We start from the raw sequence: 13,651 nt of genomic DNA on the forward strand, positions 1-13,651 counted from the left end.
GTGCGGCCCTATGCGTTGACCAGCCAAAGGGTGCCACTGGGCGCGTCCGTGCCGTCTTAACACACTGTATGTGTGTGCGTGCGTGTGTGTAGTGGGTGAACGAAGACACTCCCGCGGACAGCTTCTCATCCACGGCTTCTCCGCAAGACCCGCGCCTCCCGGAGCCGTGGCGCCAGCCAGCCCGGGTTAGCGGTCAGGCTGGGCTCCCCCACGGTCCCGGGTCTAGCCGGGCTGGGGGCCGCGGCCTCGGTGACCCCAGCCCGCAGCGGCCCGGCCTGTCCGGTCCACTTAAACAAATTGCGGCTGACAGGCGCGCAGTCTCTCTGGAGCCGCCGCCCGCCCGTCGCCTCCCTCCGGTCCCAATTACCCCGCGCAGGATCGGGCCAACTGGCTGGGCTGGGGCGGGGGATACGGGTAAGAGTGGGCGGCCCGACCTCCTCCTGGTAGCGTAGTAGCTGTGGTCTAGTGCCAGGACCCGCTGCGGGACCACTTCCTTCAGTTAGGCCCTGAGAAGTGTCCAGGCAGGCACAGCCTGTGTGGCCCTGTCCCTGTCTTCCAGGTTGATGCGAAGGCGGGGCCTGGCTGCTATGCACTGGGACACACTTGGCCCTCGAGGGGCATCTCTCTGCATCTGAGAGATCACGAGGCTGGAGACAGAGGCCATGTCCCTACTGGACTTTGGGCAACTTTCCCTAGAGTTTTGGACATTCCATAACACTGGGAGTTGCAAACAACTCAATGCTCTGGACCCGGTTCCGTGGGTCGCGGCTGTCCATTTGAGTGGGGGGGGGGTAGGAAAAGGGGAGGTGAGCGTCTTGCACCTGCTTGTGCATGGATGTGAGCCGACATGAGATATGAGTGTGGGTGTCTGGGATCTCAACTGGGAATTTTGCAGGGAGCAGGGCCAGGATTGTCTGGAGCAGCTTGGGGCAGCGCTGCCAGAATCTGGGCTCCAGCTGCTCTGCAGGGGCATCCACTCCTGTCAGTGAGCTTTCCTGCCAGGCCTGTCAGCCTGGGAGCTTGGAAACACCCTTATGCCTTTGCGACCTGCAGCTCCCTGTGCCTGCTTTAGCTCTGTGGCTTCTGCTCCCCTCTCTCCAGTCCTCTCCTTTATAGATGAGGACCCTGAATTCATCCAAGTAATTCATCTAAGGCCACATGGCTACTAGTGGCACAGTTGGAAAGGGACCTTAAGAGTGAACCCAATTCACTCCTTAGAAGGTGGTAATGTCACTGTGGCCCTTCACAGAGAGCAAAGGCACATGGACACAGGGCTTTGTGCTTGCTATAGCAGGTGCTTACTACTTGAGTCTAACGCCAGCCCCCCCGCCCCCCCCACCCTTTGAATACAAAGAATACAAGATGTCCAGGATGGTCTCTCCCTTTGTCTCTGGAGCTTTCAGGTCTAGAACTGCAGAAGGGGGCTCTCTTCCCAGTTACACAGGGACAAGGCTCAAACTTGAAGGGGTATGGCATAGGGGTCAGTGGGATGAGTCCTGGATGGTGTGGCAGCATAGGACATAGAGGTCAGCTCAGATTCAGGCCCCCTTAAGAAAACTGGCTGGGACATGGGAAACAGCAAGGTGTAGACAGGGCTCAGCTGACTAGCTATGTTACTCCATGCCCCTGGGCAAGGCTCTGTCCTTTTCTTGGGCAGGTTTATCATCTTTCAGGTTTCTTTGCAGGTTTATCATCTGCAAAAGGAGGATCAAAGAATGTTAGGCACTGTGTAGTTTAGCATCTCTGATCTGCAAAAATAAAAAATTAGCATTGAGGAAGTATTCCCAATAGTAGGCTGGTGCCAGCCTGGCCTGGCCTGGCCTGGCCTCTGGAGATGCTGGCCCTGGTGTTTGTGTGCTTAAATTTGTCTTGGGACCCCTGGCAAATCACACCCAGACTTCCTTTTTTTTTTTTGGTGGCATTGGGGTTTGAATTCAGGGCTTCATGCTTGCAAAGCAGGCACTCTACCACTTGAGCCACACCTCCAGTCCATTTTGCTCTGGTTATTTTGGAGATGGGGGTCTTCCAAACTATTTGCTCCAGTTGGCTTCAAACCTCGATCCTCCTAATCTCAGCCTCCCAAGTAGGTAGGATTATAGGCATAAGCCACCAGGTACCAGACTGGACTGCCCCTTTTGAGTTGCCATCCTAGCTCCCATTCCAGATCAACAAGGTGTTTTTCCTCTATCAGATTAAGAGGGAGTCCACAGTACTTTGCTCATTGAACAGGTAGTGCTGTGAGAATTGACAAGGTCACGTGGCTTTCTCAAGGTCACCTGGCCTGGCCACAAATAGATTCATGTTTTGATGACCTTCTAGGTGATGCTATCATGAGGTCTGGGGACTGCTGGGGGGAAGGGGAAGTTGCCCTGGATGTTATCTGCAGAGGACAGAAGGCTGACTGCTCTAGGCCAGTGGGCAGTAAGGTCCCCCACCCTAGGGTCCAGCTCTCACCTCCAGCTGATTACAGGCTATGGCAGGGTCCATAACCTCCCCAATTAGCCGGAGGCCAGACCCAGGGCCTTTCTGATAACCTGAACTCCAGCGGCAGCCGTCATGGGGCCAGCTTATCTGGGCTCTCTGATCCTCACCCTTCCTCCACATGCTCAGAGTTGCCCTGACTGCAAGCAGATGAATAACCAGATTGTCCTGCAAGCTCAGCCAGCAACTCTAGCCCTCCACCCACCACTTTCCCTGACTGGAGGAGGCTACAGCTGTTTTGCCCCTACTGGAAGGGAAGGGTTGGGCCAGGGAGGACGCCCGACTCCAAGTTGCCCAGCATTTCCCTATATGGTTGAGAGAGCACCTGGCAGCAAGGTCTTGGTCCCATCCATGTGCCCTAGGGTGGGTACAAGAAGGGGCGCATGCTTTCTAGAGCTTCAGGGCCCATCCCCACACCACTAGCATTATGCACAGGCAGCCTGGTGGCACTCTCCTCCCTTGTCCCATTTTGACTAAAACATTGTACTAGGCACATTGATGTCTAAGGTGCCAAAATGGGGAAAAGCTGCCACTCCAGCAACACCCTCCCTAGACCTCCTTGTATTCCTAGCATACTTCACCCTGGCAAGGGTTTCTCACCCCATAGGAGCTCAGGTAGGAGGACCATCTCCACAGCCTACAAAGCCTAATGTGATTCAGGTCCCTTCTCCCCACATGTCCGTCCCATCTGGTACAGAGGACAGGAAATCAAATTCTTTCTTTGGCACCAGGGATGGGATGGGGGTGGGACCTAGGGGGCAGGGGCTCAGGAGTTGCCCCAGTTCTGGCTTGATACTTGGGTGGGAAGACCTGCTTGTCTGTGAACTCAGTGCTTCTATGACTGTTTCATTAAACTTCACCCCCAAACCATACTTGGCTCAATGGGTTTCCTTCAATCTTCCAAGGCCTCCTTGGGTCTCTGGGAAGTGTGGCTAGGGAAGGAAGAACTAGGAGTAGCATTAATTTCCTTCTTGCTCAACATACCTTTTTGCTGCTGGGTTCTAGTCTCCCTGTCACCATTCACTTAGATCCAGAATGGGAGGAGGGAAGGAACAAAATCAGGAACTTGTCACCCGAGGTTCTAGCCAGGTTTCATGTATCAAATATTTCATATTTCAAATACCCAGCTTCACCTGACCACCCTTCCCCAAAATGCCCCAAAGACAAGGCCAAGGGCATGGCTAAGCTGTCCTCCCAGAGTAACCTACCACACATATCAGAGGTTGGGCTGGCCTTGAGGGCCACCAGTAGGGAGAGTCCGAGCCTGGAGCCCCCCAGAAGTCACCGGTTCTGGTGACAGCCAAGAAACTTGGAGAAAGGACTTAAATCAGGCCCCACCTAAATTCCAGAACAGATTTTCCTCCCCTTTCCTGCCCTGCACAGGCTCCTCCCTCAGTTGCACATGTGAAGGGGTGGGTGTTGGGAGCAGGGGCACATGGTCAGGCCCACAGGACTCTGCTCAGCATTTGGAGAGGACCCTGACCTCAGCAACTCAGGGATGGACACCAATTGCAGCGTGATTTATTGGACAAGACGTGCACTTTTGAACAGGGCCTCGGTAACCACGGTTTCCTTCACTGAACAGTACAGGACCAGGGTACAAGGGCTTAAAGATAAGAAAAACAAATTCTTCCCATGAGCCAGTAGGGAAGCAAGGGGGAAAGGAAGGCCTCTCCTTCCTTCCTCCTTCCCTAGTACTCTGGGCCTCAGTTCACCCTGTGCTGGAGGAGGCTGAGCAAGGGAAACTGAGGGGTGTGGCGGGGAGCAGTGTGGGTCACAGCCTGAAGTGGTCTGGGCTGAGGCTGTCCACTAAAGGCCAAGGTGGTGGCTGGACCAGCCATCCTCCCCCCACCCAGATCTGGTCACTGTTCCAGGCCCCCTTGGGTATGGTTAGAAAATACAAAAGCGGATCCAATGCAGGATGTCATGTGCAGATGGAGACAGGGACTGAGCTTCTGCAGTCTCTCTTGGCCACAGTCCCCACTGACAGGAGCAGCAGAGGTCAGGGCGCACCGAGGGGCTATGACAGGTCTCTTCTCATCCAGGTAGGATGGGTGGCTGTTGTCACTACGCTTGGGGAAGATGGTTGATGAAAGAGGAGCAGAGACTGAAGAGGATCACAGGGGGCTTCTCGCCCTCCTTAACGTGGATGAGTGGGCTGACCAGTCGGAAGCAGGTTGCTGGTAACTACTGGAAGCTGGTGGGGAAGAGGCTGAGGGGCTGGCTCTCATTGGTGGGGAGTGGAGATCGGTAGCCATCGAAGTTTCTTGGGATGCTGCCACTGGTAGAGCCTGAGCTGTTACTCAGAGTCTCGATGCTTCCCTCTCGCTGAAGTTCTGCAAGACAGAGGACAGGGCAGGCCTGATCAGAAGGGGCTAGAAGTGGGGGTACACCCTGGGCCAGACAGCTCACCATAAAGTACCATTCTGGGTCCACTGACATCCTTCTGCAGGGGGCGCTCCCACCTGCTTCCCAGATGGGCCAGGTGGAAGCTCAAGGTCACAGGTGAGGCTCAGCCAGGAGAAGGAGAAGCCCCTTCAGCTGGCAGATTTCCCCCTCATTGTGGGGAAGCCCTAAAGGCCAGAAATATGGCCACCTGCTAATCTGTCTGGACATACTGCTGTTTATGGAGCTTGGGCCAGCCCCTGTACACACACTCATGCTCACAGCTGTCTCAACTCTAATGTGCGCTGTCCTGGATCTGCAGGTGTGGCAGGCAGGGAGAAGCCAAGACAGGAGAACGGTAACAGCTTCCTTACCTCTCCTCTCCTGCCTGCCTGACCTGGAACTTCCTCCCTAGCTTAGCCACTCACTGTTCACCTGTTCTCACCCACACAATTCTCCTGCTGACCACGCTTTGGAGCATCCTTGGCACTTTCTGGACGGTGTTCTGTTTCTCTGTAGGAGGGAATGCTTGGGTTGAGGGGAGCCTACTTCAATGGCGAAAGGGTCCCTGTTGCCTGAGTGCTTCCTTTATTTCTTCCTCTTAGCCCCCAAGTCTCTTGGAGGTCCACAGAATGGGCTGACCTATAAAGTAGGCTGCAAGTCCCTGCACCTCCATGCTGCCCTCTTACACATGGCAACCTGACCCATACTCTTCAGCTATGGACACCTTAACTGCTCTACGGTCTCTTCATCCAAGACAGGCAGCGGGGTAGGGGGGTGGGGACAGAATTCTCTGCTTGCTGAATGCAAGGTTAAAGGGACCAGTTCTTGGCTTTCTGAAGGTGATCAGTTCCTATTCCCCATCAACCCTTCACTGTGGGCTGTGAGCTGTGGGCACACACATGCCTGGGCAGTCTCTGGAGTCTTCCCCAAGCCAAGATGTGGTAACCTTCAGCCTACCATTCTCTAAGGCATGCCTGCCTATAACTGCAGGATTTTGCCTGTCCACCTCAGGCGTGTAGGACCTCAAAGCAGTTACTTGAAACAGAAAGGTGTGCCCACATCACACGCATCTAGTTTGGCCTGAGACGTTGGTCTCCAGCCCACAGCCACCTCAGGCCCCTGCCACCAGACACATGCAGCACAGCTGGCTTTGGTTAGGGAATGAGTGGGTTATGGTCTTCACTCCTGGGCTGGCCACCGCCAGTCAACTAGGAACTAACCACTGACCCCCCACACCCTGCAGGCCACCCTCAAAGTACTCGGGCTGCTAGCAGCAGCAGTCACAGAATGGGGTAAGGAAAAGGAAGGTACCTGGATCAGGTTGGAGGGCGTGACCCTTAGGCTAGGGCTAGATAAGTATATCTGGACAGTGGAAGAAGAGGGACGCAGATGTTGGCTGAGGGCCTGGCTGTGACCCCTGTTCTCCAAAAGACACTGGGTGCCCAAAGTGAGGGTGGGGGCTTTGATCCTGGGAAAGTCAAAAGATATCTGGGTATTGACAGAAAACAAGGCAGGAGGCCGCTTTTCCTGTTCATTCTTCAGTTTCACCCTAATTTAGGGGTGTACAGGCCATTGTGCCACGAGAGAGAGGATGGGAAAGCAAGAAGTAGGCCTTGGGCAATTCTCTGTGGAAGTGGCAGACTCAATGAGAACTCCCTCCTCCCCTTCTTGCCCCACAAGCCAGACAAGGAGTTTGGGGGAGATCGCTGAGGCCCCCACTTGGTTTCAGAGACTCTTGCCCTTCTGCACAGCCATCCTGGCACTAGGGGGCGCTGACAGCAGGGGCCAGGAGGGTAGGAGAGGAGTTTGCAACAGCAAGAAAAGCCAGGGGCCTCCTCAGGGTCTGGGTGGACACCAGGCCTGAGAAAGGAAGCCCCAGATGAAGGAGCAGGAAAGGCCACCAGTATAGGGAAGGGGACAGCCCCAACAGTCTTGATGCAAAATGCCATACAATCCACACTACCAAAGAAGCCAAGGAAACAGAGCCCGGGCCCAAGCATGGCACCCCACCATCCCTTGGCTCAGCAACACTCCAGCAGCCTCAGTGACCCCATCACACAAGCCTGAGTAGACGCACTCTGTCCATCACGTGACAGTACAGGGAGGTTGCCAAGGGGAGTTACAGATGGATTTGCTGCTTTTGTGGCCAGGCATAGTTTGACCTGCCTTGTTCATATTTTCTCTTCACTGCTTAATCCTAGGTAAGATGAAGTGGGCAGGCTTCTCCCTTGCCCCCACATCTCAGGACACCCATGGCTTTGATGACTTTGTCTCCTAGACTTTGATTCCTCACTGTCACTGCCCTGCCACCTGAGCCTTCTGACCTCCAGATCTGCCCCATTCCCACCCCCCACCCCACACCCTTGCAAAGTCAGAGCAATCTATAGCAAATTTCACCTTGCTTTTCCTCTCTCAGTCACTCCTCAGCACCCCTAGGATAGGATCTAAACTTCCCAACGTTTTGGAATGCAGTCTTGCCTCTGGCCCTGCCTCACCAGTGCTCCCCATTGTTCAATCCAAGGCACTCAAATAAGGCACCTGGGCAGACCACTTCAGACCCCTGGATCTAGACTCATGCAACTTCCTCTGCCTGAAAATATGCCAGGCTCCCTGGGCCCTAGAATGCCTGCTCAACTTCCCAAGCTTTGCAAGTTTCTGTGGTGATTCCTAGCCAGGCCCTAGAACACTCCCAAGTATGTCTTCCACTCCAGGAAGAAAGCCCCTGGTGGGTGTCTGTGCCCTGAAAAATATCAAGTGCTGAAAAATCATGTCTGGAATGAAGGAAGGAAGCAAGAAAGGAAGGAACAATGTGGTATGGGCCAACAGTAAAATAACCAGGGGCCTGGCTGGCTGTGGGACAGTTTTTTAGGTACTTTTCTATATGCCTTCTGTCAAATCCCTCCTCTCTTTGTCCCCCTGAACATGGAAGACTGAGAGTGGGCAGGAAGTGGACGTGGAGGAGGGGGTGCACACAGGATCCCCATTTCAAGTCATCCCGGCTGCCCAGCCCTAGGAGCAAGCAGCAAATGGAAATGTGTGGCCTTACCTTCCTCCATCCCGAACGCATGCTTTGTTACTGTTGGGTTGCTCACGTACGCTGGGCTGTTGGCATTGTTTTTTTTTTCCTTTTTTTTTCCCTTTTGAAAAGAAAAGCATTGAGGAATCTTTTTGGAAAAGGTTTGGACAATGATGGAGAAGTACACTGATCTCTGCAAGCAGTGGAGAGGGTGGTAGGGGGATGGGGGCATCACACTGGGAGGAGGGTAGGCTTGCAGTGGATTCTGCAGTCAAGGGTAGTGACATGCATGTGTAGGTGGTTGGGGACTGACCAGTCTTGGAGGTCCCAGAAATGGAAGTATTGTGACCCCCTCCAGCTCTGGGGGTAGGGGAAAGGAAGTCACACAGTAAGCAGGAGAACAGATTTGGGAAGGGGAGTGACAGGGACCTATGGCCCATGCAGTGCCAGATGGGGTCCCATGCAGGAGATGGAAGGGAGAAGAGACAGGGAAACCCTGGACCTTTTGACTCAATGTCCCAGCTCTGGGCGCCACCCTCCTCCACACTTCCAACCCCCCCCCCCACAATGCCCCCATCTCTGGGCAGCTCTCCTGCAGTTGATGTGCATGTGTGGGTAAGGCCTACCAGAAACTGGCCAGGGCCCACGAGGGAGTGCTGGGGACTCTGTGACTAAGGAAGCATCCCCAGCAGCCTCCCCCGCCCCCCGTCCCACCCCCTCCCTTGGAGGCATGGGGCTTTGGCCTGCAGGAAAGCTAGCTCTAAGAGAGTTTCTTCTCTAGGCCCTAAGCAGGGCAGAGGATGAGGACTAGTCCTCGGGTAAGTGGCTGGACTCAGACAAAATCAGATGATCATCTGATTGTGACTTTACATTCTCCAGGGACATGGTATTCCTGGGAGGTGGGTGCAATATCTCCATCTGGCAGACAACAAAACCAGGGATGAAAAGGAAGCCACTGGCCCTGGACCTTTTGACTCAATGTCCCAGCTCCCCAGAGGGAGAATTGGATTTAGTACAAGGCACAGGACACCGACAACCCGGGCACCACTAAGCATGGCCCCAATGTCCACCACTGGCTGTGTGTTCCCTTCCCCTCCCATTCCCTGCTGGCTCTTATTAGAAAATGGGCCTGCCACCCATAGCACCCGCAGCTGCTCCTCTTGACACAGGCTGGGATGGGTAGTAGGGGGTGATGGAAAGGGCAGCCACTAAAAAGCAGGAGCCTCAGATCTTACGAAATAAGCAATGGGATGAGCAAGTTCTATTCCCACTCCCTATAGAGCCTGTCAAAATCTAAAGGTGTCAGCAGACAGAGAGAGGTGGCTGCCCTTCAGGGAGAAGTGACTTCAGTTTTCTGGGAACGTGGAAGAAGACACAGGGAGGGCATAGCTGACACAACAGAGTATGTCCCTGCTCTTCAACCTATTGTGGGTACCTAGGCCTCTGGCCAAGGTGGGATCAACAAAGCCTGGTTCCTGGGAGCCTAGATGAGCCGAACTGGGGAGGAATTAGAGTGAACTAGCTAAGGCCTCTTTTCACACACCAGCCATTGGGTGTCTGGTTCTCCCAGCCCCTGGTGAGGTGAACCACTAAGGACATCGTGCCTGAGTGAGAGCTGGGCAAACTGGGGAAGTCAGAGTGGGTGGGGGGGACCCCAGCAGAGGGAGTTGACTGAGTTTGCTCTACGTTGGTCTGGCCAGTCTGGGGGGTTCCTTTGGCTCCTCGTAGGTTGGAGGCACTGTAAAGAACACCGTCCTGGGGACTGTTTCTGTGATCTAAAAGGGGTCAGTGAGGACAGAGCTGTGTATGTTTTTGAAGAGGGTGCCTGGAGCCCATGTTCAGGGCAGCCCTGGCACTTCTGCCACCACAAAAGGAACAGGGTCTACTGTGCAGCCCCTTGGGTTTCCTCTAAGGCTCCAGCCAGACTTGCTCTGTGCTCGGCCCATCAAGGTGCTGCTCATTAAAGGATTAGCAGAGCACTTTTACTAGGCCCTGGCTGCAGGCACACACCAGAGTTCTAAACTAACCACCCAAGCTGCCTGGTGGGAGTGGGATTAGGCCTGGGGGGAGGAGGAGTCTGCCCTTACTGCAGGCTCCACCCACTTCCTGCAGGGAGTGCAGCGGCTTCCCCAGGCCACTACTGCCAGCCTCAGCCTGAGTAGGCAGGTTGGTAGCAGACTAGGAAAGCATGTATGAGCACAGGCTCTGGGCACCTGCTTCCTGGGAGACTTTGGGTAAATGACTCAGATCTGTGTGCCTCGGGTTCCTTGAACATGAGGATAACAATGTCTGTTTCATAGCTGGTTGTAAGAATGAAATTAAATAATGCATGTAGAGCACATCACAAAGTGCTTAAAGCTTCCAGTCAGCAAATATGAGTTACTATTATTGTTGCAATCGAATTAGGCGTTGTGATTATCCCCAGGACTTCAGCATCCCTCTCTAGCCTCGCTCCCCAGCAGGTGCTTCTGCCACCCAGGCCCTCACCAGCTCCACTTCCACTGGAGCCTGGGAAAGATTCTTTTTTTTTAATCAAGAAATGACCCAGGGCAGAAGATGGCGAATACGTTTACAGCTTTTCATTTTCCTCCTTGCCTCTTTGCAAACACCTTCTTCCAAGATGAGAAATAAATTTCCAGCCCTGTTGACATGAATTGATTTTTCTCCCCTGCCATCCGCCTCCCAGTTCTCCCACGTTAGCAGGGGTTGTAGTTGAGACCCTTGCCTGGGGTGGGTTCGGTGGCAGCCTAGGGCAGTGGAAGGACATGGAGCACAGAGTAACAAGCCAAACTGCCCTGTCTTGCTCAGTGTCTGGCTCAGGGGAGGTTGGTGACAAAATAAACACTTAGTTCCCTTAGGCTTGAGGGTTCCTGGGTGGGGAGGCAGGTATGTGAACACATGGGGGTCTTCTCCTTAAGAGGCTAGAATTGTCAGTGTTTTCCCTTGGTGGGAGATACAGCGAGGAAACCAGGGGACCACAGGACTATTACAAGTTCAGCAAACTGGTACAATTGGGGTGTCTGTCCCAAGCAAGTCAGTTTTGTCAGGAAAAGGCCTGCAAACAGGGCCTGAGACCAGCTAAGCGAATTGGCAGTTGCTGAGAGAGAGGTTCAGGAGTAAGGACGCTGAATGCATCCTGTGGGGCTAAGCAGAATTGGCTGCTTCCTGGGGCTGGGATCTGGAGAGCTGACCTAGTTGCCAACTAGGAGGTGGCCCTAGCAGACATAGCAAGGTACTGCTTGTCACACACCAGCCCAAGGCCTGGAAACTGCTACTCTCTTGGAGTGTGGCTGAGGAGGTGGAGGCCTGCTGGGTGAGGCCAAGAAAGAGTTGACTGAGTTTGCGCTAAAACCCTGACAGCATTGTCAGAGACCACACTCTAGCCTGGGGGTTGAGCCAGCCTGAACCCCCAGGGTACTTTTTAGTAGGTTAAAAATGCAGTTGTTAAAGGAGGTAACTGCTACACCCTCACCCCCACCCCAGCCTACCAACTACACCTTCCTTGGGTAGGGGAGGGGGACAGAGGGTAGCACCTCAAGGCTTCCCCTAAGGTGCTGTACTCAGGCTTGGGAGCTTGTGGAAGTGCCAACAGACAGGAGGCCTCCTTGCCCACCCAGGGGAGGCCTTTGGAGGCTGTGGACTAAGGCTAGTGGAACCTGAGACAGGAGTCACTTTTGTCCTTCAGCAGGGGCTTTGGTTCCCTTGCCAGAGAACCTTGAGGAAGGAAGGAGGGCAGCCTCTGGAAGCTGTGAGGCTGAGGACAAAAAGACTCCTCTATTCTAAATAGGAATCCTGGTTTGGACTGATAGAACCGGGGAGGAGATGAGAAGCAGGCCAGTTCTGACCTGCTCTTCTTTCTGGGGCTTAATACCTATGTCCGAACCCTGACCCCTGGCCAGTTGACACCACAGACTTCTGGTGTCTTACTACATACACTGCCTGGAGATCTGTGCACTCCTGTCACCAGCCTAAGTGCCACAGCCCGCGGCAGCACACACCCCCTTCCTGGCTGGAGTTCCTTTTAACCCTATGAATGTGCTTGCTTTCTTCCTTGGCCACCTTCCGTCCTTGACTCCCTCAGTTATTGAGACCCAGAAGGTCATGAGAGGACTTATGGTCTATCCTGTCCCCACCCTCCAACTCTCAGCTGACAATAGTGATGGTAAATCTTGGGTGTTTTTGGCTCAGGATGCCTGGAACTGCTTCCTGTGGCCACAGGGGCCATGCATGGGTGTCTCACAGCCTCAGCGGGGACTGGCAGGAGATCTGAGGCCTATGAGACCTCAGATGCTCCTGGGTGTCCACAGCCCCTAGAAGGTGAAAGTGGTGACCAGAACCTGGATGTGAGATGGTCAAGCAGAGGCCTGCCTGTGCCTTAACTTCCACCTGAAAACTAGACAAAAAGCCCATTGCTTCTTTCCCATCCCCTTCCCCTTGGCAGCCAGAGGAAAGCTGCATAAGCCCCTGGGAATCCTGTTCCTGCAGGGAGGCTGGTGGGGCATCAACACTATGAAGTAGGGGGAGCGGTAGGATAGATTTCCAAATCTCTGGTGGGGTCAGTAGAGACAGGGCCATGATGAAGGAGCTATGCATGTTGGAACGTTGGGGAAAGCAGAAAAAAGTAGGAAAGAGGGGGGAGGGAGGCAGGCCTAGGGAGTGAGGAGGACCCAGAAGTCCCCATGTTCACCAGGCCTGTCCCTATGTTCTCTACCCCTCTTTGTGCTAGTGCCAATTATGCCTGTATGTGTATGCAGGCAGCGTGTGTGGTGGGACACAGGGGACTGGCTGTGTCCAGGCAGAGCCATTTCTAGCACAGCCCCTGCTTCTCCTTCATGGCCTTTGAAGAGCTGAGGAGTAGTGGCTGTGGGTGGGGTCTGAGCCTGAGGGTCTGGTTGCGGGCTGGAACTGTTTCCCAGATTCCTACTTCCCATAACCATGCTGCGGAACTGATCCCAGGCAGGAAAAGACTTGAGCCAGAAGGGCTACAGCACCCCAGGAAACCGGTACAATCCAGGCCTCCCCAAGTTCTCAGCTTCTAAGGAGAAGGCAGAAGGAGAACCCACCTAGGCAGCCTCAACTGGTACCCCAAGCCCAGTGACAACTTCAGCACCCACTATGTAGTGTAACTTTAAATCCTGAGCAAGACAGAGTCTATCCTGTCTCAGCATACCACACACAGGAACAGAAAAGACCCAGCCAGCCCAGCTTGTACTTCCTGGTCTGAGGTATCTGATGACTAGCCAAAGCCAGGCACCAGGTCAACCAGATGCAGAAGCCTTGACTGGCCTCCCTGTAGATGGCCAAAAGAAGGAGGGCTGTGGCCCCAGTGCTGTCACAGATGTGCTGAGTGGCCTGGGCAAGTTGCTTGCTTCTCATCTGCCTTAGCATCTGTCAACCAGGAGGGGAGAGTGAGCTCTGAGGACCTTGCTGCGTGTGTGAGCTCTAATGAGAAAGGTTTGCAAAGGGACTCTAAGAAGCAGAATGATGTAAGAGAAGACACTAGTGTCTTTGGCAGGCTGAGGCCCCTGGAATAGGATACCTCACCTTGGGGGAGGCGGGGAGAGCTGAAGTGCCCTTTCTAGCTCTGGGTCCTTGGGACAAAACTGGGGCAGAGCCTCAGCAGATGCTATTTAAGATGGACTCAGAGCCAAGTGGCACAGCAGACATTTCTTTGGGGATGGAGAATGACGGCCCAGCCAGGTGCTGTGGTATGATTTCTTTGTGAGTAGGTGCTAATGAGGAGCGGGGAGGATTTTACTCTGCATG

General features: G+C 54.2%; 1 protein-coding gene across 10 annotated transcripts in view; it reads right to left on the reverse strand.

Annotated features, from left to right (window-relative positions):
- Positions 1-3,980: 3,980 nt before the first annotated feature.
- Positions 3,981-13,651, reverse strand: part of Bcas3 (BCAS3 microtubule associated cell migration factor) — a 502,679-nt gene continuing 493,008 nt past the window's right edge. For 6 of the 10 annotated variants that reach the window (XM_074046239.1, XM_074046238.1, XM_074046242.1 and 3 more), the window contains one exon: positions 3,981-4,817. In XM_074046239.1, coding sequence (XP_073902340.1) covers positions 4,669-4,817 — 149 coding nt within the window. In that variant the 3' untranslated portion in view covers positions 3,981-4,668. Of the gene's footprint in view, positions 4,818-7,915; positions 8,007-13,651 lie in introns of all 10 variants that reach the window. The other 4 variants (XM_074046241.1, XM_074046245.1, XM_074046243.1 and 1 more) reach the window with 1 other exon arrangement.

Source organism: Castor canadensis, chromosome 11 (genome assembly GCF_047511655.1).
Source record: "Castor canadensis chromosome 11, mCasCan1.hap1v2, whole genome shotgun sequence".
Lineage (NCBI taxonomy): Eukaryota > Metazoa > Chordata > Mammalia > Rodentia > Castoridae > Castor > Castor canadensis.